The 25,383-nt window shown below is 43.0% G+C and overlaps 1 protein-coding gene across 2 annotated transcripts in view; it reads left to right on the top strand.

Annotated features, from left to right (window-relative positions):
• Nucleotides 1–6,111: 6,111 nt before the first annotated feature.
• The window catches only part of klhl32 (kelch-like family member 32), a 35,494-nt gene continuing 16,222 nt past the window's right edge, over nt 6,112–25,383 (top strand). For both annotated transcript variants that reach the window (XM_046313277.1, XM_046313276.1), the window contains exons 1-3: nt 6,112–6,313; nt 18,885–18,982; nt 20,017–20,197. In XM_046313277.1, coding sequence (XP_046169233.1) covers nt 18,960–18,982; nt 20,017–20,197 — 204 coding nt within the window. In that variant the 5' untranslated portion in view covers nt 6,112–6,313; nt 18,885–18,959. The remainder of the gene's footprint in view (nt 6,314–18,884; nt 18,983–20,016; nt 20,198–25,383) is intronic.

Below are 25,383 nucleotides of genomic sequence, written 5' to 3'. Positions count from 1 at the left end.
TCCTCTTTATTATAACAGAACATGGCCAAGATGTTCAAAAGCTCATAAATGACCAGCATGGTCAAATAATAATAATCACAGTAGTTAACGAGGGTGCAGCAAGTCAGCACCTCAGGAGTAAATGTCAGTTGGCTTTTCATAGCCGATCATTAAGAGTATCTACCGCTCCTGCTGTCTCTAGAGAGTTGAAAACAGCAGGTCTGGGACAGGTAGCACGTCCGGTGAACAGGTCAGGATTCCATAGCCGCAGGCAGAACAGTTGAAACTGGAGCAGCAGCACGGCCAGGTGCTCTGGGGACAGCAAGGAGTCATCATGCCAGGTAGTCCTGAGACATGGTCCTAGGGCTCAGGTCCTCCGAGAGAGAGAAAGAAATAGAGAAAGAGAGCATTAGAGAGAGCATACTTAAAATTCACACAGGACACCGGATAATACAGGAGAAGTACTCCAGATATAACAAACTGACCCTAGCCGGCCGACACAAACTACTGCAGCATAAATACTGGAGGCTGAGACAGGAGGGGTCAGGAGACACTGTGAATGGTAGAATGTGCAGAAGATGAATGTGCAAGTAGATATACTGGGGTGCAAAGTATGGGGGTGAGGTAGTTGGATGGGCTATTTATGGGATTGTTCTTACATGCACATTGCTTTACTTGTGTTGCTTTTATATGCACATTTGATGTGCTTACTTAAGTTGTGTTCATTATAAAACCTGCACTAGGGAAACTTTTACCTTCTTTACCTCTTTACCTTCTATAACGGTATTTTAATGTTTGGTTTGTTAAATGTGATACGCCGCGTGTAACGTCCATTTGTATAGTTTTTACTCCGCTCCTTGAGTTATCCCTCTCCGCTCTCGCTCTCTCTCTCTCCATGCTTCTTTTCACAGACCTAATTTGAAGTAAGGAAATCGTAATAAGACAATCAAAAATAATAGTAATTATAATAGTAGTCTAGTTGAAGCTGAGACAGCTTTATACAACCAATACCAAAAAACTACGTGTGCGCAACGTTGAATGTTTTTTGAGCGTCATTTATGCCCAGCACTTTTAAAATTAAAATGAGGCCCCAAAAAAACGTGTAGCCTCGTGTAGTTACGGTTAACTGGGTCAATTGCAAACGGATGCAGTAAACAAATAACCAAAAATATTTTGAGTCACCGAGACAATGTGTAAACAAACTAAATAGGTGAGCGAGATAAAGCACGCACACTAGAAGATCAAGACATTAGATCACCTCAAATAAGCCTGAATAGTTTCACCAACTATACAAGACTAGCCTGTTATGTCTAAGCATAATTGTACCACAAGTGGGTTACTTACTACAAGCAACAGTTGCTGAACTGTGAGCATATTCAAGACTTCTTGAAGTGACGTTGAATGTGAGCCATAGCCTCATCCGGAGATTCAAATGTGTAGTCTTTACCCTCGTGAGATATCCATAAATGGGCCAGGAATCGCAGTCCATTATTTCACACTTGGATGGTCCCGAAGTACTCGTTTGGCCTGTCCGAAAGCTGCGCGCTGCCTGGAAACAGTGGGGGAGTAGTCCTGGTAGATGGAAAAGCTCTGTCCTTGAAAGCTCAGAGTGGTAATTGCGGGCTCGTTGGAGCTGGAAAATGCTGGGAAATGCACACATTAAGAGATATAGTTGTGTGTTTCCTGTCCTTCATGAGATCACCAAATTAAACACACAACATGACTGTCCCTTAAGTGTCCACGGACAGTTCCCACATTCTCAAAAATAGAAATATTGTTTAATTCTCCCATTTTTGGGGATTAGGAGATTCTCTCCCTCAACGAGACCCGTATAATCATCTGCGCAATACACGTGGCACGAAAGCCAAAACACCGGTACTCAGACAACCAACGGGCAATGGAACAATAATCGACAACCCAATGGTGAAACAAAGGGCATTTATACAAATACAGTCAGTGGGAATGGGGACCAGGTGTGCATAATGACACAGTTGGCTTTTCATAGCTGAGAATTAAAGATGGTCGAGACAGCAGGTACGGTAGAGAGATATAGAGCGAGTCAAAAACAGCAGGTCATGGACAAGGTAGCACGTCCAGAAAACAGGTCAGGGTTCCATAGCCGCAGGCAGACAATTGAAACTGGAGCAGCAGCAAACGGGTGGACTGGGGACAGCCAGGAGTCATCAGGCCAGGTATCCATGAGGCTTGGTCCTAGGGCTCAGGACCTCCGGGAGTGGAGGGAGAGAAAATTCAAGGGAGCATACTTAAATTTACACAGGACACCAGATAAGACAGGAGAATTACACCAGATATAACAGACTGACTCTAGCCTCCCAGCACAAACTATTGCAGCATAGATCCTGTTGGCTGAGACTGTGGGAGGGGGACACCGTGGCGCTATCCAACGATAACCCCGGAAAGGGCCAACTAAGCATGATATAACCCCACCCACATTTCCAAAGCACAGCCTCCATACCAATAGAGTGATATCAACAGACCACCAATTTACTACCTGAGACGAGGCTGTGAATAGCCCACGAAGATCTCCTCCACCGCACGAGCCCAACGGGTCGCAATTACCAGACAGGAATATCACATTAACCCACTGAAGTGACACACCCCTCCTAGGGACGGCATGGAATGGCATGTAAAGCCAGTGACTATGCCCTGTAATAGGGTCAGAGGCAGAGAATCCCAGTGGAGAGAGGGGTGCCAGCCAGCCAGAGACAGCAAGGGTGGTTTGTCACTCCAAGTGCTTTGCCTTTCACCTTCGCACCCTAACAGGACACTGAGTCTCACATTGATAGGCAGACCATTCCATAAAAATGTAGCTCTATAGGAGAAAGCTCTGCCTCCAACTGTTTGCTTAGAAATTCTAGGGACAATAAGGAGCAGACTTCTGTTCCACCCCAGCAATAGCACACTTGATTAGGTTTCATGAATTGAATCAGGTGTGTCATAGCCGGTCTGAAACAGAACCCTGCACACCCAGCAGGGTTGGCCTGCTCCAACTGTAATAGGTGTGTATACATTGTGTGATGTTGAACTATTTTTGTATACAACATGTGCTAACATGAAAGACTCAATCATGGGCACTCTTACTGACAGTTGTGGCTGCTTCACATGATCTATTGTTGTCTACCTTCTTGCCCTTGGTGCTGTTGTCTATGCTCAATAATGTTTGTACCATGTTGTGCTGCTACCATGTTGCAAAAGTATCTATATCCACAGTAAAATTAGTCCTATATCGACATAACCTGAAAGGCCTGCTCAGCAAGGAAGAAGCCACTGCCAGCCAAAACCAGCCAAAATTCACCCAACTAATTGTAGGAAGCTTCTGGAAGGCTCCCTGAAATGTTTGACCCAAGTTTAAATAGTTTAAGGCAATGCTACCAACTACTAATTGAGTGTATGTAAACTTCTGATCCACCGGGAATGTGATGAAAGAAATAAAAGCTGAAGTAAATTCTCCTCTATTATTCTGACATTTCACATTCTTAAAATATAGTGATGATCCGATCCTAACTGACCTAAGACAGGAAATTTTTACCAGGATTAAATGTCAGGAATTGTGAAAAACTGAGGTGTAAATGTATTTGGCTGTATGTATGTAAACTTCCGACTTCAACTGTATGTACAAGAAATGTAATTAAATGCATTTCAAATGCAATGGAAAGTGGCAGATTATGTTAATTAGGGTTAGGGTAAAGTTTACAATGCACACTGACCAAATCAGGTAGCCTAAATGAATCAGGTCGTGACAAATAATCATGAACATCAAATTGATACTTACTGTCACGGGTTTCTTCCTGGGAAGGAGAGGAGGACCAAAATGCAGCGCGGTAATTGTCCATGGTTTTTAATGAGAAAACCTGAACTCATAACCAGAGTAACAAAGTGAAACCAGTCCCATGTGGCACTAACACAGGAAACAACCACCCATAAAACCCAAAACAGGCTACCTAAATATGGTTCTCAATCAGATACAATGACTAACACCTGCCTCTGATTGAGAACCATATCAGGCCCAAACACAGAAACAGACAAACTAGAAATCCAACATAGAATGCCCACTCAGTGTGACACTTAAAATACAGATTCCTTAACTTCCTGTGTACAGACTCACAAATTGACAGTTACCCTGTGGATAAATGCAGAGACAGAGTCAGTAAAACAATTCCACACCAGATGAAGAATAAGGTGTTAATGTTCAGGAACTAGCTAGCTAAATTATTCGAAAGACTAACTTACATTGGCTGGGGTCTCTCCATAGGGAGTTCATATTTGCCCTGCCGTGGATCCTTATTATTTTTTAGCTATAAATAATCTAGCTAGCTAGCCTAGCTACAGTGCATTCAGACCCCTTGACTTTTCCCATATTTTGTTAAATTACAGCCTTATTTTAAAATGGATTAAATAGTTTTCCCCTCATCAATTTACACACAACACCCCATAATGACAAAGCAAAAATAGTTTTTTAGACATTTTTGCAAATGTATTAATATAAAAATAAAACTGATATCCGTTTACTTTGTTGAAGCACCTTTGCCAGTGATTACAGCCTCGAGTCTCCTTCGGTTATGACTCTTCAAGCTTGGCACACCTGTATTTGGGGAGTTTCTCCCCATTCTTCTCTGAAGATCCTCTCAAGCTCTGTCAGGTTGGATGGGGAGCATCGCTGCACAGCTATTTTTAGGTCTCTCCAGAGATGTCCAATCGGGTTCAAGTCCAGGCTCTGGCTGGGCCACTCAAGGACATTCAGAGACTTGTCCCAAAGCCAAAGCCAAAGCCAATCCTGCATTGTCTTGGTTTTGTGCTTAGGGTCGTCCCCCCCCTCTGAGGCCTTGAGCGCTCTGTAAAGGTTTTAATCAATGATCTCTCTGTACTTTGCTCTGTTCATCTTTCCCTCGATCCTGACTAGTCTCCCTGCTGCCCACCACCGTGCTTCACCGTAGGAATGGTATTGGTGATGAGCGGTGCCTGGTTTTCTGGACGTGACGCTTGGCATTCAGGCCAAAGAGTTCAATCTTGGTTTCATCAGACCAGGGAATCTTGTTTCTCATAGTCTGAGAGTCCAATAGGTGCCTTTTGGCAAACTCCAAGCAGGCTTTCATGTGCCTTTTACTGAGGGTGGCTTCCGTCTGGCCACTCTACCATAAAGGCCTGATTGGTGGAGTGCTGCAGAAATGGCTGTCCTTCTGGAAGGTTCTTCCAACTCCACAGAGGAGCTTCGGAACTCTGTCAGAGTGACCATCAGGTTCTTGGTTACCTCCCTAACCAAGGCCCTTCTCCCCCGATTTCTCAGTTTGGCCAGGAGACCAGTTCTAGGTTGGGCTGTTTAGCTCATTCTCCAAACCACAGAGTTCTAGGCTAAATAAGTAAATGGGTTGACATTATTTTGGAGACTAAATAAACTGGTAATTAGCATAGGCCTTACTATTCAAACACACTGCAGTGAATGTTGTATTGTCTGCTAAATGACTTAAATGTAATGTAAATGTATTGGACATAAAGACTTACCAATTTCGGTAGGCCCCATTTCTTAGCCTGGTTTCCAGTCTGTTTCTATTCTATTGCCAACTCTTTATGGAATGTTTAGCTTCACAATGACAACAGAGTAGGCTATAGAGGACCACAATGGAAACAACTCGACTAACCTGTTCCCCGCACATTGACTCGGTACCTGTACCCCCTGTACATAGCCTCCTTACTTTTATGTCATTGTCAACTTTTGTTTATTTAGTAAATATTTTCATAACTCTATTTCTTGAACTGCATTGTTGGTTAAGGGCTTGTAAATGGGCATTCCACGGCAAGGTCTACTATACCTGTTGTATTCGGCACATTTGACAAATACAATTTGATTTTAAGTATTTACTTAAACTATAGGTATATGTAAATGCCTGGTTAACATTTTCATGTATTTTAAATGGTAAAATCACATTTAAAAATCGATTCAAATCAAGCGCACAAACTGGGACCATTTCTCGATTGGACCCATAGACTAGCCTATAAATTATAACGGCTAAGCCCCATAACCTACTAGACGTACTCATACAACAATTCCACCACTTGATGGCGCTGTATACCACATGACCGAATGCATGTGACCACATCAAGAGGAGGGGTTTGAATGTGACAATTTAGCTAATACAATGTAACCATCTCAAGTGTCCAAGTCAACTGACTGCAAAACCGCAGACCAAGTTGTTTACCAGCACTCGTTTCAACTGCTCACCACAAATGCAACACGAACGGATATCAAATGGGAGAAAACAGATTGTCAACAAAACGGAACCGCTGAGGGGACAGGGCCAGAGAACAGTCGTATGAGGTGCGTAAGCTCGTTGGGTGTGCATCATCAGGAGAATATTACTGCATACGTGGTTTGGGTGGTTATTAAATGCGAGAAGTGCATATTTATACCGGAAAATGTGTTTTGGGTTCAATTCGGAGACTAGGTTTATGCGGGTTTACACTTTGTTTACACTTTGGTGAGACCAGGGTTTATCCCAAATACCCCGTGTTTTTTTTCTCTCTCGGCCGAACGATCCGCTGCCTTGTTGCTAGGAAACGTTTGACAGCTCTGATATTTAAAATGGGATGACCAAGGCCTGCGGACTCCTCGGCTGAAACGGGCTCAAGCGGCACTGATTAAATACTCACCACCGCCGGCCTGCTTCTATTTAATCTACCAGCGCGTACTTTTCATGAGATGTCAATTTGTAGGCTACGTTATCCATGTATAAACATGGCCATATCGTGTTAATCATCAAACATCGTTCAATTCGCGAGTCATGGATGGACATTATGTTTGGCAATAAAATATGGTACAGCAAAGTAGGTTAGCATATATCCAACCTAGGCTACTTGTCCAAAGCTTGAAAAACGAGAAGTGGCATTTTCACTGGAGCAGCATAAAAGGCAGATATTGGACAGGACAGATGTGTAATGTGGTATCCCGTCACTCTATTTCGTTCTCTTGATTCCTATGGTCATGCATCTGAAGGTCACTCCGTGAACCAGTGGTGTAGACAGAAATCTATTGGTGGCAGGGCCAGCTAAAAAATGTAGGTGGGCCAAAATTGAGGCACTCAGATAATCATTAAATTATCACAAATGCATAGCGTATCCTACCTTAATGTAATCGATCGCACACAACAAACCATCTGACGTGATTTCACATTACAGGCCAAATAGTATTGTAGGCCTTTGTAAAATCCATGACTCTTGCATTTTAACATGATTTATCAATGATTTGATGGCAATGCAAGGACATGTACCGCCTGCAATGCAGCATGGGCAGCCAAAATTACTATGTCCACCCTGTTGCCACATGGAGATGTTCCCTTCCACATTATTCCGAGCAACAAAGCTGAGCTCTCTTGGACAATGTTTCCCTAAAGAACAATCCTTTTGATTGTTCCCAGCTGATGTACGACCTAGTACACTTGAAAAAAAAAACAGGTGTCAACATCTTTGCTAGGAAACTGAAAGAAACTGTTCTGGGACAACGCAAAAAAAATAAAAAATAAGAGGAACTCTGCCATACATGCTCCAAAATCATGACCATCAGCCACCCAGAGAGACCAGCACCACTTCACCCTACACAATCGGGCCCCATCCAGAGAGGCCAACACCAGCCCGCACCATTGGGCCCCTTCCAGAGGGGACAGCATCCCTTACCTCACTACCCACCCATGCTAACAGGAAAACACCCTAGTCAGAAGAGACCAACAGTCCAGCAAGGCATCTATGCAGAAGTGTCACCCTGCTGCAGCTGAACTTAACCAGATAAGGCATCTGCTGAACATTATCTGCAATAAAATCAGAAATAGAATTTGTTATTGTGAGAAATACAATGATTAGAAATACAGCGTATTATAATGTTTTCAGTTTTATATAAGCTACCCAGGAAAAGGTTTTATATATATTACTACACAAACAACATAAAAGGATTAAAAAAAAGAATAACAAGAAAAACTAGCAAACTGAATAATAAAAAAAGTACCCTAAGTAAAAGCAAAGCTAAAAAGGTGTCTCTTTTAAATGTGTCCACAGTTTCAGCCCCCATCAGATTCTCTGGCAGGCTATTCCAGAGGCTGGGGGCATAGTAACTAAGGGCTACCTTTCCATGCCTCTTGTTCCTAGGCTTTGGGATAGCTAAAATGCCAGTGCCAGAGGACCTGAGCTACCTACTGGGTACATAACTCAAAAGCATGCACAATTGTGGGATGATTTAAAAACCAATTACAATAATCTTAAAATATATTCTAAAATGCACAGGCAGCCAGTGCAGAGACTTTGAAACCAGTGTAATGTGTGTAGCATTCTGTATGTTTTGCAGTTAACCAATGGCTTTCTTGATTAGACCAGACAGGAGAGCATTAACGTAGTCAAGCCTGCTTTGGCTCTGGTGATACAGAAATGGAAAGCTGTGTATCGTCTAGGTAGCAGTGAAAATCAATGCCATGCTTTCTGATAACGCTGCCAAGGGGTAACATACAGTGGGAAGTCAGAAGTTTACATACAGCTTAAGCCAAATACATTTAAACTCAGTTTTTCACAATTCCTGACATTTAATCCTAGTAAAAAGTCCCTGTCTTAGGTCAGTTAGGATCACCACTTTATTTTAAGAAAGTGAAATGTCAGAATAATAGCAGATTGAATTCTTTATTTCAGCTTTCACATTCCCAGTGGGTCAGAAGTTTACTTACACTCAATTAATATTTGGTAGAATTGCCTTTAAATTAGTTTGACTCAAATGTTTCCACAAGCTTCCCACAATAAGTTGGGTGAATTTTTGCCCATTCCTCCTGACAGAGCTGGTGTAACTGAGTCAGGTTTGTAGGCCTCCTTGCTCGCACACACTTTCTCAGTTCTGCCCACATATTCTCTATAGGATTGAGGTCAGGGCTTTGTGATGGCCACTCCAATACCTTGACTTTGTTGTCCTTAAGCCATTTTGCCACAACTTTGGAAGTATGCCTGGGGTCATTGTCCATTTGGAAGACCCATTTGCAACCAAGCTTTAACTTCCTGACTGATGTATTAAGATGTTGCTTCAATATATCCGCATAATTTTACTTCCTCATGATGCCATTTATTTTGTGAAGTGCACCAAACCCTCCTGCAGCAAAACACCCCCACAACATGATGCCGTGCTTCACGGTTAGGATGGTGTTATTCGGCTTGCAAGCCTCCTCCTTTTTCCTCAGAACATAACGATGGTCATTATGGCCAAACAGTTCTATTTTTGTTTCGTCAGACCAGAGGACATTTCTCCAAAAAGTACGATCTTTGTCCCCATGTGCAGTTGCAAACCGTAGCCTGGCTTTTTTATGGCAGTTTTGGAGCAGTGGCTTCTTCCTTGCTGAGCGGCCTTTCAGGTTATGTCGATATAGGACTTGATTTATACTGTGGACATAGGTACTTTTGTATCTGTTTCATTCAGCATCTTCACAAGGTCCTTTGCTGTAGTTTCGGGATTGATTTGCTCTTTTCGCACCAAAGTACGTTCATCTCTAGAAGACAGAACCCGTCTCCTTCCTGAGTGGTATAACGGCTGCGTGGTCCCATGATGTTTATACTTACGTACTATTGTTTGTACAGATGAACGTGGTACCTTCAGGCATTTGGAAATTGTTCCCAAGGATGAACCAGACTTGTGGAGGCCTACAATTCTTTTTCTGAGGTCTTTGGCTGATTTCTTTTGATTTTTCTCATGATGTCAAGCAAAGAGGCACTGCGTTTGAAGGTGGGCCTTGAAATACATCAAAAGGTACACCTCCAATTGACTCAAATAATGTCAATTAGCCTATCAGAAGCTTGTAAAGCCATGACATAATTTTCTGGAATTTTCCATGCTGTTTAATGGCACAGTCAACTTAGTGTATGTGAACGTCTGACCCACTGGAATTGTGATATAATGAATTAAAAAAAAAAAATCTGTAGCAACTTCAGAAGTAAGATAGCATTTCTTAATAATGCGTTAATTATTACCCTGAGCTATGGGCAACAAGGTAGTTAAAAATCCACTGTGGTGATCAGATAAAGCAACATCAACAATAGAGGATATGTCAATAGAAAACCCCTTTGGTAATAACCAGGTCCAGAGTATGGCCACGGTTATGGGTGGGCCAGGTCACTTGTTGGATAAAGTCCACAGAGCTCAAAAGATTTATAAATTCAGTGGCCTTGAGGTCAGTCTCTTTGTCAACATGAATATTGAAATCACTGTCCGGGTTAGGCGAGGGTTTGACAGGGGAAGCTTTACTTGGCTCATCGTGCTCTAGCAACTCCTTGTGGCAAGCCGGGCGCCTGTAGGCTGACCTCGTCGTCAGTTGAACAGTGTTTCCTCCGACACATTGGTACAGCTGGCTTCCGGGATTAGCAAGCAGGTGTTAAGAAGCGCAGTTTGGCAGGTCATGCCTCGGAGGACTCATCACTCGACTTTCGCCTGTCCCGAGCCCGTTGGGGAGTAGCAGCGATGAGACAAGATCGTAATCACGAAATTCTGATGGTGTCGGAAACACCAGGAAGGTTGAAGATGGCCCACGACCCTTCTGTCTTGAGTCAGCAACCTCTTGAATGGCCATGGGGGAAGGGTGCCACTAGGCGGCCACCGGCTGGTGGTATACTCCCAGGATCCGTGCTGATTCCCGGGGCTGGTAGGTCCGTCTCAAGTGGGCCAAAACTTTGATAGCTGGATTAGATCTTCTCGGATAGATGAAGGGTGGCCAGACTGCCTTTACCTATCTCCTATGCCTTGCGAGTGTCCAGTCTCACATGAGCTGCAGAGTTGAGCTTAACATCTGTCCGTTGGATTGGGGCAGATCTACTCCACCCGACTCATCAGCTTTGCTATAGGAGGCATTCATAACTGAGATTCGGTTTGCCTGGGCTACAGCAAGGTTGTGTACTTAGAAAGCAGGTTATCCTTTTCTCGCAGCCCAGCGAGCAGTCGGAGGATCTCTTGGGGGTTTGCTCGTCCTCTTTTTCTGCTTGATGGTGGTGCATATACCATCACCATCATTAAGTTTGCTGATGACACAACAGTGATAGGCCTGATCACCGACAACGATGAGACGGCCTATAGGGAGGAGGTCAGAGAACTGGCAGTGCGTTGCCAGGACAACAACCTCTCCCTCAATGTAATCAAGACAAAGGAGATGATGGTGGACTACATAAAAAGAGGGCCGAGCACTCCCCCATTCTCATTGACGAGGCTGCAGTGGAGCAGGTTGAGAGCTTCAAGTTCCTTGGAGTCCACATAACCAACAAACTAACATGGTCCAAGCACACCAAGACAGTAGTGAAGAGGGCATGACAAAACCTATTCCCCCTCAGGAGACTGAAAAGATTTGGCATAGGTCCTCAGATCCTCAAAAGGTTCTACAGCTGCACCATCGAGAGCATCCTGACTTGTTGCATCACTGCCTGGTATGGCAACTGCTCGGCCTCCGACTGCAAAGCACTACAGAGGGTAATTTGTATGGCCCAGTACATATCTGGGGCCAAGCTTCCTGTCATCCAGGACCTCTATACCAGGCGGTGTCAGAGAAAGGCCCAAAAAATGGTCAGTCTCGAGCCACCCTAGTTATAGACTGTTCTCTCTGCTACCACACGGCAAGATGTATCGTAGTGCCAAGTCTAGGTCCAAGAAGCTTCTAAAACAGCTTCTACCCGCAAGCCATAAGATTCCTGAACAGCTAATCAAATGGCTATTATTTGCATTGCCCCCCCCCCCCTCTCCCTTCTACGCTGGTGCTACTCTCTGTTATTACATATGCATAGTCACTTTAATAACTCTACCTACATGTACATATTGCCTCAATTACATTGACTTTGTACCGGTACCCCCTGTATATAGCCCCGCTATTGTTATTTACTGCTGCTCTTTAATTATTTGTTATTCTTATCTCTTACTTTTTTGTGTTGGTATATTCTTAAAACTGCATTGTTGGTTAAGTCCCAGCCTTAAAGGCTAACCGCATCTCAGAATCCATAGCAATAACTTTAGCTATGATTTAAGAGAACTATTTCATAAAACAACAAACCGAGTGTAGACAGTACGCTGTTCTGTTGCGTGCACTGATTATGTATGTAGCCTCAAACAAAGTTCATGAAATTAGTCATTTGCTAATCTTAGATAATATCAATATTTAGTGTGAGAGACTCACTTTTACAGCACCTTCGATGATATAGCAGTAGGAATACAAAGATATAACGTCTATAAAATGTCTACGGGGGAGGTGTTGCTGTATATATTCCGAGCCATATTCCTGTAAAGCTCAGAGAGGATCTCATGACAAAATTTAAGTAGAAGTGCTGTGGTTGCAGGTTCACTTGCCTCATCTGAAGCCTCTTCTTTCAGGGTGCTGCTATAGGCCAACGGGTGCACCAAGCGTTCAAGAGGAACTGTGACTAATAACTGTAACATGACCCAGGTTAATCACTCAACCAACTAGAGTCTATTCTAATAGTGTTGGATCTGTGATATGATCAAGCGGATATCTTCACCAATGCTACAGAGCTTTGCTCCATAGTGATAGTGCACAAGTTCAAACACCACAGGGAACTGTTTCTGAGGAACAGGGGCATTCAGTGGATCCAGGAGAGGGTGATGGACTCTCTTTCAAACACCCGACCCACTCCTGTGCCCTCAGAGCCAGCTCCACTGGGACACGGCGCAGATCACAGCGTAGTCACACGCTGTAGTTGAGACTCGGCGACTCATGGTGTTTTTGAAAAGCAGACATAGTTGAAAGAAAAATGTCTTGTCTTTGTTTGTTTACAGTTGCAGTCACACTAGCACAAGTTCTTAAGTATTGTGAAGAAAAGAAAAGGAAACACTGTTGTTGTTGACTTGTATGCTTAATTTCAATCCCCTGCGAGTAAAAAATACATTAAGGGGAGAGCAGTGGTATGGTGTGGACGCTATATAAATAATTCCTACTGAGTAGGTGGTGTACTTAACTGAAGTAGTATTACTATTCATGGGAGCATGGCTATTATGGACACGTGTTTACCTGGCTGTGATGTCATCACCCAGAGTTGGCACAGCATTAACCTTATGTTGGGTATATCGCTCTTCCGTTTTCTACCGTTTGTACACGGCTGTACCCCTTTATTTTGTAGCTTGCAAGAAAAGGCAATGAACATTGAAATGCGTGTGGATAATCAATGAACATTGAAATGCGTGTGGATAATCCTTGAGATTTACCACAATTATTATCCGGTTATATGGTCAGGTGAAGCAAAGGAAGACTATCATGCTGCAGCTGTCTCAAAACAAAGCAGCACACCCTGCCCTTAACTGCACACACAGAACTAACATCAACTGCACACACAGAACTAACATCAACATGCATGATAGTCTTTCATGGTTGTAGAGAAATTGACTACTTCTATTCTAGTCTTTTTAAGAAACATTTGTGAGTTCAAAATGCCTAAATGTATAATGTATAAATGTATAATCTATTTACGTACACTTCAAACATATTTACGTTGCATTCGGAAAGCATTTGTTACGTTACAGCCGTATTCTGAAATGTACTAAAACACTATTTTTCCCTTATCAATCTTCACACAATAATGACAAAGCAAAACAAATGTTTGCTAATTTATTGAATTTAAAAAACTGAAATATCACATTTACATAAGTATTCAGATCCTTTACTCAGTACTTTGTTGAAGCACCTTTGCCAGTGATTACAGCCTCAAGTCTTCTTGGGTATGACGCTACAAGCTTGGCACACCTGTATTTGGGGAGTTTCTCTCATTCTTCTCATCAGATCCTCTCAAGCTCTGTCAGGTTGGATGGGGAGCATTGCTGCACAGCTATTTTACAGTCTCTCCAGAGGTGTTCAAGTCCAGGCTCTGGCTGAGCCACTCAATGACATTCAGAGACTTGTACCGAAGCCACTCCTACGATGTCTTGGCTGTGTGCTTAGGGTCATTGTCCTGTTGGAAGGTGAACCTTCACCCCCAGTCTGAGATCCTGCTTCAGAGAACTCAGGACTTCATCATAGATCTCTCTCTACTTTTCTCTGTTCACCTTTTCCTCGATCTTGACTAGATCCCCCCGTCCCCGTCCCTGTCGCTGAAAAACATTCCCACAGCATGAATCTGCCACCACCATGCTTCACCGTAGGGATGGTGCCAGGTTTCCTCCGATGTGACGCTTGGCATTCAGGCCAAAGAGCTCAATCTTGGTTTCATCAGACCAAATAATCTTGTTTCTCATGTTCTGAGTCCTTTAGGTGCATTTTGGCGATCTCCAAGCGGGCTGTCATGTGCTTTTTTTCCCTGTGGAGTGGCTTCCGTCTGGCCACTCTACCATAAAGTTCTGATTGGTGGAGTGCTGCAGAGATAGTTGTTCTCCCATCTTCACAGAGGAACTCTGGAGCTCTGTCAGTGACCATCGGGTTCTTATTCACCTCCCTGACCAAGGCCCTTCTCCCCCAATTTATTCCTTCTCCCCCTCCTTTATTATGCGTCAACATTTGAATTTGATTACAATTATTTGTCAATCATTCTTGAATTTGTTAGATTAATGAACTGATACATTCATACATTACTTGTATTTTCTAAATGTTTTAACATGATAGGTTGTATAATATAATGCAATTTCTATGTGAATGTTTATGAATGTTAATTTGTGTATTAATAATAATACAAAATAATCTGAAAATCAGTCTGAAATCGAATATTTCTCCTATTGTTCATGTCCATATAGCCTAGGACAATGTGGTAAAGTACTGTTATTCCTTATCCACTTAATGTATTATAAAAAATATAAAAAATTGCCTCACTTTTCTGGGGGGGAATTCCGTTAAACATTGAATCAATTTTGTCTGGCCTTATTTATCTAGGCAAGTCAGTTAAGAACAAATTCTTATTTACAAAGACTGCCTACTTCGGCCAAACCCTAGTCCGGACGACGCTGGGCTAATTCTGTGCCCCCCTATGGTACTCCCAATCACGGACGGTGGTGATACAGCTTGGAATTGAACCAGGTTATGTAGTGACGCCTCTAGCACTGAGATCAGGGCCTCAGAACGCTACGCCACTCTAGAGCCCTATATATAGATTTTTTTTTCTTTACATAGTTGAATGTGCTGACAACAAAATCACACAAAAATTATCAATGGAAATCAAATTTATCAACCCATGGAGGTCTGGATTTGGAGCCACACTCAAAATTAAAGTAGAAAACCACACTACAGGCTGATCCAACTTTGATGTAATGTCCTTAAAACAAGTAAAATTGAGGCTCAGTAGTGTGTGTGGCCTCCACCTCCCTACAATACCTGGGCATGCTCCTGATGAGGACAACTCCTGGACAGTCTGTGGTGCAACGTGGCGTTGGTGGATGGAGCGAGACATGATGTCCCAGATGTGCTCAATTGGATTCAGGTCTGGGGAACGGGCAGGCCAGTCCATAGCATCAATGCCTTCTTCTTCACGGCGTCCCCAGACTCTGTCACGTCTGTCACGTCTGTCACGTGCTCAGTATGAACCTGCTTTAATCTGTGAAGAGCACAGGGCGCTAGTGGCGAATTTGCAAATCTTGGTGTTCTCTGGCAAATGCCAAACATCCTGCACGGTGTTGGGCTGTAAGCACAACCCCCACCTGTGGACGTCAGGCCCTCATTATACCACCCTCATGGAGTCTGTTTCTGACCATTTGAGCAGACACATGCACATTTGTGGCCTGCTGGAGGTCATTTTGCAGGGCTCTGGCAGTGCTCCTCCTGCTCCTCCTTCCACAAAGGCAGAGGTAGTGGTCCTGCTGCTGGGTTGTTGCCCTCCTATGGCCTCCTCCACGTCTCCTGATGTACTGGCCTGTCTCCTGGTAGCGCCTCCATGCTCTGGACACTACGCTGACAGACACAGCAAACCTTCTTGTCACAGCTCGCATTGATGTTTCATCCTGGATGAGCTGCACTGCCTGAGCCACTTGTGTGGGTTGTAAGACTCCGTCTCATGCTACCACTAGAGTGAATGCACCGCCAGCATTCAAAAGTGACCAAAACATCAGCCAGGAAGCATAGGAACTGAGAAGTGGTCTGTGGTCACCACTTGCAGAACCACTCCTTTATTGGGGGTGTCTTGCTAATTGCCTATAATTTCCACCTGTTGTCTATTCCATTTGCACGACAGCATGTGAAATTTATTGTCAATCAGTGTTGCTTCCTAAGTGGACAGTTTGATTTCACAGAAGTGTGATTGACTTGGAGTTACATTGTGTTGTTTAAGTGTTCCCTTTTATTTTTTTTGAGCAGTATATATTTACATTTATATTTATATATATATATATATATTTAAAAATATAAATATATATTTATTTATATGTAAAAGACAGGTGGACTCCAAGTTGTAGAAACATCTCAAGGATGATCAATGGAAACAGAATGCACCTGAGCTCAATTTCGAGACTCATAGGAAAGTGTCTGAATACTTTTTGTAAATAAGGTATTTCTGTTTTTTATTTTTTATAAATTTGGAAACATTTAAAAAAAATGTTTGCTTTGTCATTATGGGGTATTGTGTGTAGAATGCTGAGGATTTTTATTTAATCTATTTTAGAAAAGGGCTGTAAATGTAACAAAATGTGGAAAAAGTCTAGGGGTCTGAATACTTTCCGAAGGCACTGCACATACCCCACCAGACACGCCACTACAGGTTTCTTCACGGTCTCCAAACCAAAAACTGATTTAATGCATCGCTTAGTTATGTATTGAGCCATATCATCGTGGAATGCTCTGCCATAAGAGGTTACTTGGGCAAAAAGCAAGTTTAGCTTAAAAAAACAGATAAAAACATGTATCACTGTGCCTTTTTCTAAAGATCTAATTTAACTGTACTGCATATAAGAATGTGTATACACTGAGTGTACAAAATATTAAGACACCTTCCTAAATTTGAGTTTTTCCCTCAGAACAGCCTATATCTTTGGAGCATGTACTCAACAAGGTGTCGAAACCATTCCACAGGGAATGGGATACTGGCCCATGTTGATTCCAATGCTTCCTACAGTTGTGCCAAGTTGGCTGGACATCCTTTGGGTTGTGAACCATTCTTGATACACACAGGAAACTGTTGAGCATGAAAAACCTAGCAGCGTTGAAGTTCTTGACACAATCAAACCGGTGTGCCTGGCATCTTCTACCATACCCTGTTTAAAGGCAGTTAAATCTTTTGTCTTACCCATTCGCCCTCTGAATGACACACATACACAATCCATGTCTCAATTGTCTCAAAGCTTAAAAATCCTTCTTTACCCTGTCTTCTCCCCTTCACCTACACTGATTGAAGTGTATTTAACAAGGGACATTAATAAAGGATCATAGCTTTCACCTGGATTCACCTGGTCAGTCTAAGTCATGGTAAGAGCAGGTGTTCGTAATGTTTTGTACACACAGTGTACAAAACAGTGTGTACATTGTACACTATTTTTGTTGTCTCTTGGTGACTTTCTTGTATCTCTTTTGTTCTTGTCCGTTACTGCTCTGTAGTTTGTCATGTATTTGTATGTTTTATGTGGACCCCAGGAAGAGTAGCTGCTGCATGTTCAGTAGCTCATGGGAGTCTTACTAAACTAATCTAAACATGCAACTAGACACATAATAAATCATAGGCCTAGTTGAATTAATGAGACTGAGACTAGAACATAATGCCCTGATATGACTTGGCAACCTATCAGATCACTGGCTCGGCGACCAGGTGATAGCAGGCTAGATGGCCACAAACGTAACCATTTAATCACTGTCACGGAGGCCAATCAAAGTAGATCAGGTTTGCGTTAGGTTTCATGCTGCATATTAAACAACCATCAAATGAACCGCTAATTAATACATATAATAGGTCATACTGTATAGACTACAACAGTGGCCAACAACCTTTTCTTAGTTAAGATCACTTTCTTAGTCAAAATGCAAGACAAGTGCAATTCTCTGCTGGGCGCAGGGGATCATGTGCGCCTACAATGTATTGTGTGACATCAATTAAATGATCAATGGCCTAACTATGGTGCGTGGGCAGAGAACCACAGGGAAAAGTTATATTTCCAATCAAATTTGCTGTGGGCTTGTGGTAGCTGCTGTAGACACGGCGATCTAAGCTATCTGATTGGCCAGCGATATGCCTACAGGTGCACCTGATTTTGCTCTCTGGGGAGATGAAATTATTTAAAAGAGATTTTAAAGAGTTTGTATCTTCAGACAAAGAAAATGGTTCAAAATGGGAACACTTCACCTCTCCGGGATGCAGGGAAACTGAACAGTGAAGATTTAAAAAACTCTTTATGGAACAGCGGGGACTGTGAAACAACACAAACATTGGCACAGATACACACACACACACACGATAACATACGCACTATACATACACATGGATTTAGTACTGTAGATATGTAGTAGTGGATGGAGTAGGGGCCTGAGGGCACACAGTGTGTTGTGAAATCTGTGAATTTATTGTAATGTTTTAAAATTGTATAAACTGCCTTCATTTTTCCGGACCCCAGGAAGAGTAGCTGGGGTCCATAATACATACAAATACAAAAATTCTCCAATGGAACTCTAACCTCTCACCATTGATATTTGTGCGTCTAACTTTCTCACTCATCCTTATTCACAATTCATTCTGGACTATCCGTAATCATGGTAGCATCCACATTAACGTAGAGGTGTTTATAAATATATTATATTCTTAGCCACAGAGTGTCAGTTGAAAACCCAGGATGTGGTCTTTCTTGGCTGATGGCTAATTCACGCAGCGTCTTCGTCATTCTATTCATTAAGCTGAAGTGCCTCTCAGTTTCAGGTTGACTTTCAGTCTGCTTTGTATTAGGGGTTAGTAGTTAGTTGATTGAAATGTGCCTTCTCTGTTTCTCTTTCCAGGCTAATGCAGGAAGTAACTGCAGCCCTCAGGAATCACAGAATACTGTTCCACCTCTTCTCTCCTTCTCTGGGAGCATGCCATCTGAACCTTGTGTCAGGTAAATCTGTAAACTGGTGAATCTGTACACGCACATGACCACAAGTGAAACACACACGCACACACACACACACACACACACGCACACACACACACACACACACACGCACGCACGCACACACACACACACGCACGCACGCACAGCTCTACAACCGTTTCCAGCATTTTGTAATCGGGTGTGAGATTAATTTTGCCCTTCGAGAGTTTGCAATGCCATCTGCATTGTTAGCTCACCCCATATACTACAGTTAACTAACCTCTGACCAACCTTAGATTGGCATGGCTGGTCTGAGCTTCAGTGGGGCAGCATGTTGGCAGGTGTGGTAAGAGCAGTCAACCCCCCCCCCCTCCACACACACACACACTTCTCTGTCAGATTAGAATCATGACCCTACCTCTCAGCCTGTGGCGACCTGTCCCTCATTCCTGGGCTATTACTCTGTCAGGCCACACACACTGTAGGTAGAGGGGCAGGCTGTTCCTCAGGGCCTTGTTAGGGAGGAGCAGACCGTTGACAATCTTGAACTACAGCTGCTGGGCCTTAGAGATGGCCAGCAGGGGGCTCCAGTGCTTCACCACGAACCCTGATAACACACACACACCAGACTTGTGTTCGCATACCTTCAATAGTATTTAGTTATTTGTAGTGACAGACCAAACTGCAAACAGGCAGAAAAAAGGACTGACAGCTAGTTGACTAATAAACAGACATATGAAATGGACAGCTAGGAGAACAAGAGACACAAACAAGGAGATGCGGCAGGAAGCCTAGCGATTAAGAGTGTCGGGCCAGTAACGAAAGGTCGCTGGTTTGAATCCCTCACTTGAATAGGTGAAAAATCTGTTCATGTCCCCTTGAGCAAGGCACTTAACCCTAATTGCTCCTGTAAGTCACTCTGGATAAGAGCATCTGCTAAATGACTGAGATGAGACGAAAGACAAGAGACAGAGATATTCCCACAGCCTTGACTGATATCTCTCCCTTTCCCTCACTCTCTCTCCCGCTCCTTTCTTCGCTCTGTCCCTCCCTCCCAGTGGGCAGGAGCTGGTAACAGACCAGAGGCTATGCCAGTCCAAGTCTCACCAGGACTCCGTCCTCTCCGCCCTCAACCAGCAGAGGAAGGATGGCCTACTCTGTGATGTCACCCTGGTCGCCGGCGACCAGAAGTTCCACGCCCATAAAGCAGTGCTGGCGGCGTGCAGCGATTACTTCCGGGTGAGTTTGGGCCTGGGGAGGACACTCCAAAAAAATGTTATTTGTCTGTTCCCATAGGGGAACCCTTTGAAGAACTCTTTAGCTTCTAGGTAGAAGTTTTCCACAGAGGGTTCTACATGGAACCAAAAAGTGTTCTACCTGGAACCAAAAAGGGTTCTCCTATGGGGACAGCCGAATAACCCTTTTTGGAACCCTGTTTTCTAAGAGTGTAGTTTCAAGTTGTATTGTCACGTGCACAAGTACAGTGAGATGCCTGTCTTGCAAGCTCTTTCCCAACAAAGAAATAATCACTAGTACTATAAATTAGAACAAAAACACACGAGAAATAGAAATAATAAGAACAGGAGAAAGTGAGTAAGCTACATACAGGCTCAGTTCCAGGGTCAGTGCCAATACCATACAATGTACTGGATACTGGAGTTGTAGGGGTAGATATGTATAGGGTGTTAGGTGACGAGGCATCAGGATATATGATAAACGGAGTAGCAGCGGCGTATTTGATGATTGTTTGTGTGTGTAATGTGCACGTGTGTATGTGTGTGTGTGTGTGTGTGTGAGCAAATGAAGCGTGTGTGTGTGCATAGAGTCAGTGCAAAAATAAAAAATAAAATAAAAGGGTCAATGCAGAAAGTCTGTGTAGCCATTTTGTTAGCTATTTAGCAGTCTTATGGCTTGGAGATAGAAGCTGGTCAGGAGCCTGTTGAGGTCAGACTTGTTGCTCCGGTACTGATTGTGATGCTGAAGCAGAGTGAACAGTCTATGGCTTGGGTATCTGGAGTCTCTATCACACACTGCTTGATATAGAGGTCCTGAATCTCAGGGAGCTCGGCCCCTGAGTGATGTACTGGGTGTTCTGCACCACCCTATATAGCACCATGCGATCGAGGGTGGTGCAGTTGCCATAACAAGCAGTGATGCAGCCAGTCAAGATGCTCTCAGTTTGGCAGCTGTATAACTCTTTAAGGATTTGAGGGCCCACGCCAAACCTTTTCAACCTCCTGAGGGGGAGGTGGCACAGTTGTTCCATCTTCTTGACTGTGTGCGTGGACCATTTTAAGTCCTTTTGGACACAGAGGAACTTGAAGCTCTCGACCTGCTCCACTAGTGCCCTGTTGATGTGGATAGGAGCGTACTCGCCCCTGTTTTCTGTAGTCCACGATCAACTCCTTGGTCTTACTGGCATTGACGGAGAGGTTGTTCTGGCACCACACTGCCAGCTCACTGACCTCCTCCCTGTTGGCCTTCCCATTTTCGCCGGTGATCAGGCCTAACCCCGTCATGTCGTCAACCAACTTGATGATGGTGTTAGAGTTGTGCATGACCACGCAGTTGTGGGTGAACATGGCGTACAGGAGGGGAGTAAGAATACCTGATTGTTAAAAGTCTTCTAAAACGGGTGAACAACGCGTCAAGGCTTCCACTGGGCTAGAGTCAGCACACCATTTGCTGTTGATGAAGAGTCATACCCTCCCCCTCTAGGATTTCCCTATATGCAATGTCCTGTCCGCTTGGTGAATGGAGAATCCATTGAGTTGGATAGCCATGGGGGGTATCTTAACCAAAAGCCATGTTTCAGAAAAGCAGAGAATATTGCAGTTCGAGGGTCCTGTTGATATCAAATTCACAATTGGAGGTCATCCATCTTATTATCAAGTGTCTGGCCAATAAAATGGAGGGAAGAGGTGGCCGGTTATCCCTGCACCTAAATCTTGGCAGGACTCCCTCTCTCCTGCAATCTGTTTCGTCTTGGGTAGCCCGAACATTGTGTCGGAATTACACTAACAGCCCAGGGCAGATGAGTTGAAGTTGAAGCCAGAATTGAGGTTAGTAAATGCCGATCTGATGTTCAAAAGTGATTGACGATCATAAGAACCTGGTAGCAGATACATTTCATCAAAAAAAGTCAAGATAAACGCCAAAAGAAGCAAAGTTGGGTCAGAACTCGAAAGACTTACAGTATGACGCTATCTTCTGTGCCAGTATGTAATGTCAGTGTAATGTGCACATCTGGCTTCGGAGGACATGGAACATATACAGTACAGTCCGCATGCACAGTATATCTACACAGTATATCTACACAGGATATCTGCACATACACTATATATAGAAAGTATGTGGACACCCCTTCAAATGAGTGAATTTGGCTATTTCAGCCACAACCGTTGCTGACAGGTCTATAAAATCGAGCACACAGCCATGCAATCTCCATAGACAGACATTGGCAGTAGAATAGCCTTACTGAAGAGCTCAGTGACTTTCAACGTGGCACCGTCATAGGATGCCACCTTTCCAACAAGGCAGTTAGTCAAATGTCTACCCTGCTTGAGCTGTCCCGGTCAACTGTAAGTGCTGTTATTGTGAAGTGGAAAAACGTCTAGGCGCAACAGCGGCTCAGCCGCGAAATGGTAGGCCACACAAGCTCACAGAACGGGACAGCCGAGTGCTGACCGCCAACTTTTGGTCATGTAGTGTATATTAGTCAATCAAGCAAACCAGCTTCATGAGAATGCATTTCAATTAAAAGGTGTGCCTTGTTTAAAAAATATATTTGTGGAATTTCTTTCCTTCTTAATGCATTTGTGTAGTAGATAGCCCTAAATGGTAAAATAATAGCTCAAATAAGCAAAGAGAAATAACCGTCCATCATTACTTTAAGACATGAAGGTCAGTCAATCTGGAAAATTCCAAAAACTATTAACGTTTCTTCAAGTGCAGTTGCAAAAACCATGAAGCGCTATGATGAAACAGTCTCTCATGAGGACCGCCACAGGAAAGGAAGACCCAGAGTTACCTCTGCTGCAGAGGATAAATTAATTAGAGTTACCTGCACCTCAGATTGCAGCCCAAATAAATTATTCACTGAGTTCATTGTAACAGACACATCTCAACATCAACTGTTCAGAAGAGGCTGCGTGAATCAGGCCTTAATAGTCCAAATGCTGCAACGAAACCATTGATAAAGGGCACCAATGAGAAGAATAGACTTGCTTGGGCCAAGAAACACGAGCAATGGACATTAGACCAGTGGCTTTTTTGAAGAATATAAAATATATTTTGATTTGTTTTAACACTTTTTTTGGTTACTACATGATTCCATACGTGTTATTTCATAGTTTTGATGTCTTCGCTATTGTTCTACAATGTAAAAGTTCAAACTTTTTGACTGGTACTGTATATTTTTTAAATGATCTGAGAAGAACAACAATGCATTGGCAGGGCAATTCAAGCAAAGCCAATATGCAGTGATAAGCTTTTGGGCCTATAGCCTACTGCGAAAACCTCGTTACGAGGGAACTGTGTTGAATAGATTCATGTTGAAAATCACATTTGCCGTTTCACATGTTAAAAAACAATAATAATAATCCCCATGTGAAAATCATAGGGCCGGCCCCCATTTAGTTGTTTGGTCGATAGGCTGTTTGGTCGACCGAGATTTCTTTAGTCAAGACATCTGCCTGATTCGCGCATGTCTCAGTGGACTACTCCATTGCGGAGGCCACAGGGAAGGCACAGTCCATCACTTCTTAAACGTGTATGGTTATATTATAAATAATGGTGTAACACTAATAAACCGAATAATAATATTTTTTATAACATGAGCTTTCTGCCGCGTTGGATATGGTCGTTGTCCGTGATTATGAAACATAGTCTTCAGTGCGCGGTAGAATTGGCGCCGATCCCTATGTTGCCATGTGCATAATAGCAAAATGAACCAGCATATTTGGATTGAGGACAATGGCAGAGGCATCAGCGTCAGAGACGAGGAAACAGCCCTTGCCTTAAACCCTATTCATATGGGATTAGTTTTACTGGGGGTGGTCGGGTAATGTAATTATGTACACAAGCTCAAAACACCACATCTGTCATTTTCTTTGGTCTACAATAACTGATTTGATCAATTGAACAAAGTTGCTCTGCATAGCCTATAAATGAAGGGCCCACATGTATCAACTTTCTCAGTGAATGCTTTTGTTAATATATTTTTTGTGCGTATGAATTGAATAATGCATCAATAAAAAAAGATATAGCGCCTGTAGCGCCTATTTAATATCCTAATGATTATGCTGTTAATAGATCGCAAATCAGCATACAACTGACTTAAACGTTTGGAAATGATGAAAGTTGACTTTCGCATCCATAACCTTAAAACTAATCTCATGTGCAAGTGCACTGTTTAGCTCACATCTGAAGGCTGGGGGCATTTAGGACGTCTACTGGGGATCGCTAAAATATTCGAATGATTATCACATTTCCTCAATTCAAATATTTAGGCGACACTATACCGAAGATGGTTTGGTATGGTTTAGAAACTTGGGAACCAAGCTCGAGTTATCACTGTAGCTCTGTTATCACCTGGACTTGTTGAAGTATCTTTGCCTAGAAAAAAACCCTCCAGGGTATAATAATATGTAATGTCATTATCAATAGTAGGCTTTGTATAGTAGCCTTGTATAACCACCATCGAGCTGTAGGCCTAAGAGCACGTCCTGTTTAGACGAAATACCGCAACTTACTTATTACTCTTATATTTCAATATATAGGCTACTGTATTAATCAATCAGTCATTCGTTCATGGCATCACACAGCATAGGAGATATTCATGCTTTGAAATGCAATTAAGCATTTTAGTTTTCAAATTAATAACAAAGGGAGCTTTGGATAATTAGCCTAGACAATGAATACTTTGCAATTCACGAATGCATGCAACTGTTTTTAGTCTACTGTAATAAAGCCACACATATGCCCAGGCCTTGAGCAGAGAAACAGGCCCAACCCTCACTAATACACTCGCCTAAGCCCCATCTTGCGACCTAAGAGATATATATCAGATGCTCAGCATGCTCTGCTCACACCTACTGTAATGGTCCGAGCCTAAACCACACGAAAACAACACTAGACACTGTGGAACACAAAGCTTTTACTATCTCATCCTGGAATATACAAGGTCTGAGGTCATCTGCTTTTGGTCTAAAGAGCAGGAACCCAGACTTCATCAAAGAAAATGGAAATACAGACATTGTCATCCTACAAGAAACATGGTATTTTACATCTGGCTAGAAATGAATAAGTACTTAAAAGGAGATATTTTAGGACAGACTGTCTCAGTATCTAATAAGGCTAGATTTCAAAACCCTAAGAAAAAAAAAACATTGAAATCTATGCCTCTAGTCTGTGGTGACCTCAAC

Source organism: Oncorhynchus gorbuscha, linkage group LG19 (assembly GCF_021184085.1).
Source record: "Oncorhynchus gorbuscha isolate QuinsamMale2020 ecotype Even-year linkage group LG19, OgorEven_v1.0, whole genome shotgun sequence".
NCBI classification, from domain to species: Eukaryota; Metazoa; Chordata; class Actinopteri; order Salmoniformes; family Salmonidae; genus Oncorhynchus; species Oncorhynchus gorbuscha.
Note: the sequence above shows the minus strand (reverse complement) of the source record. Positions and strands in the feature narration are given on the sequence as shown.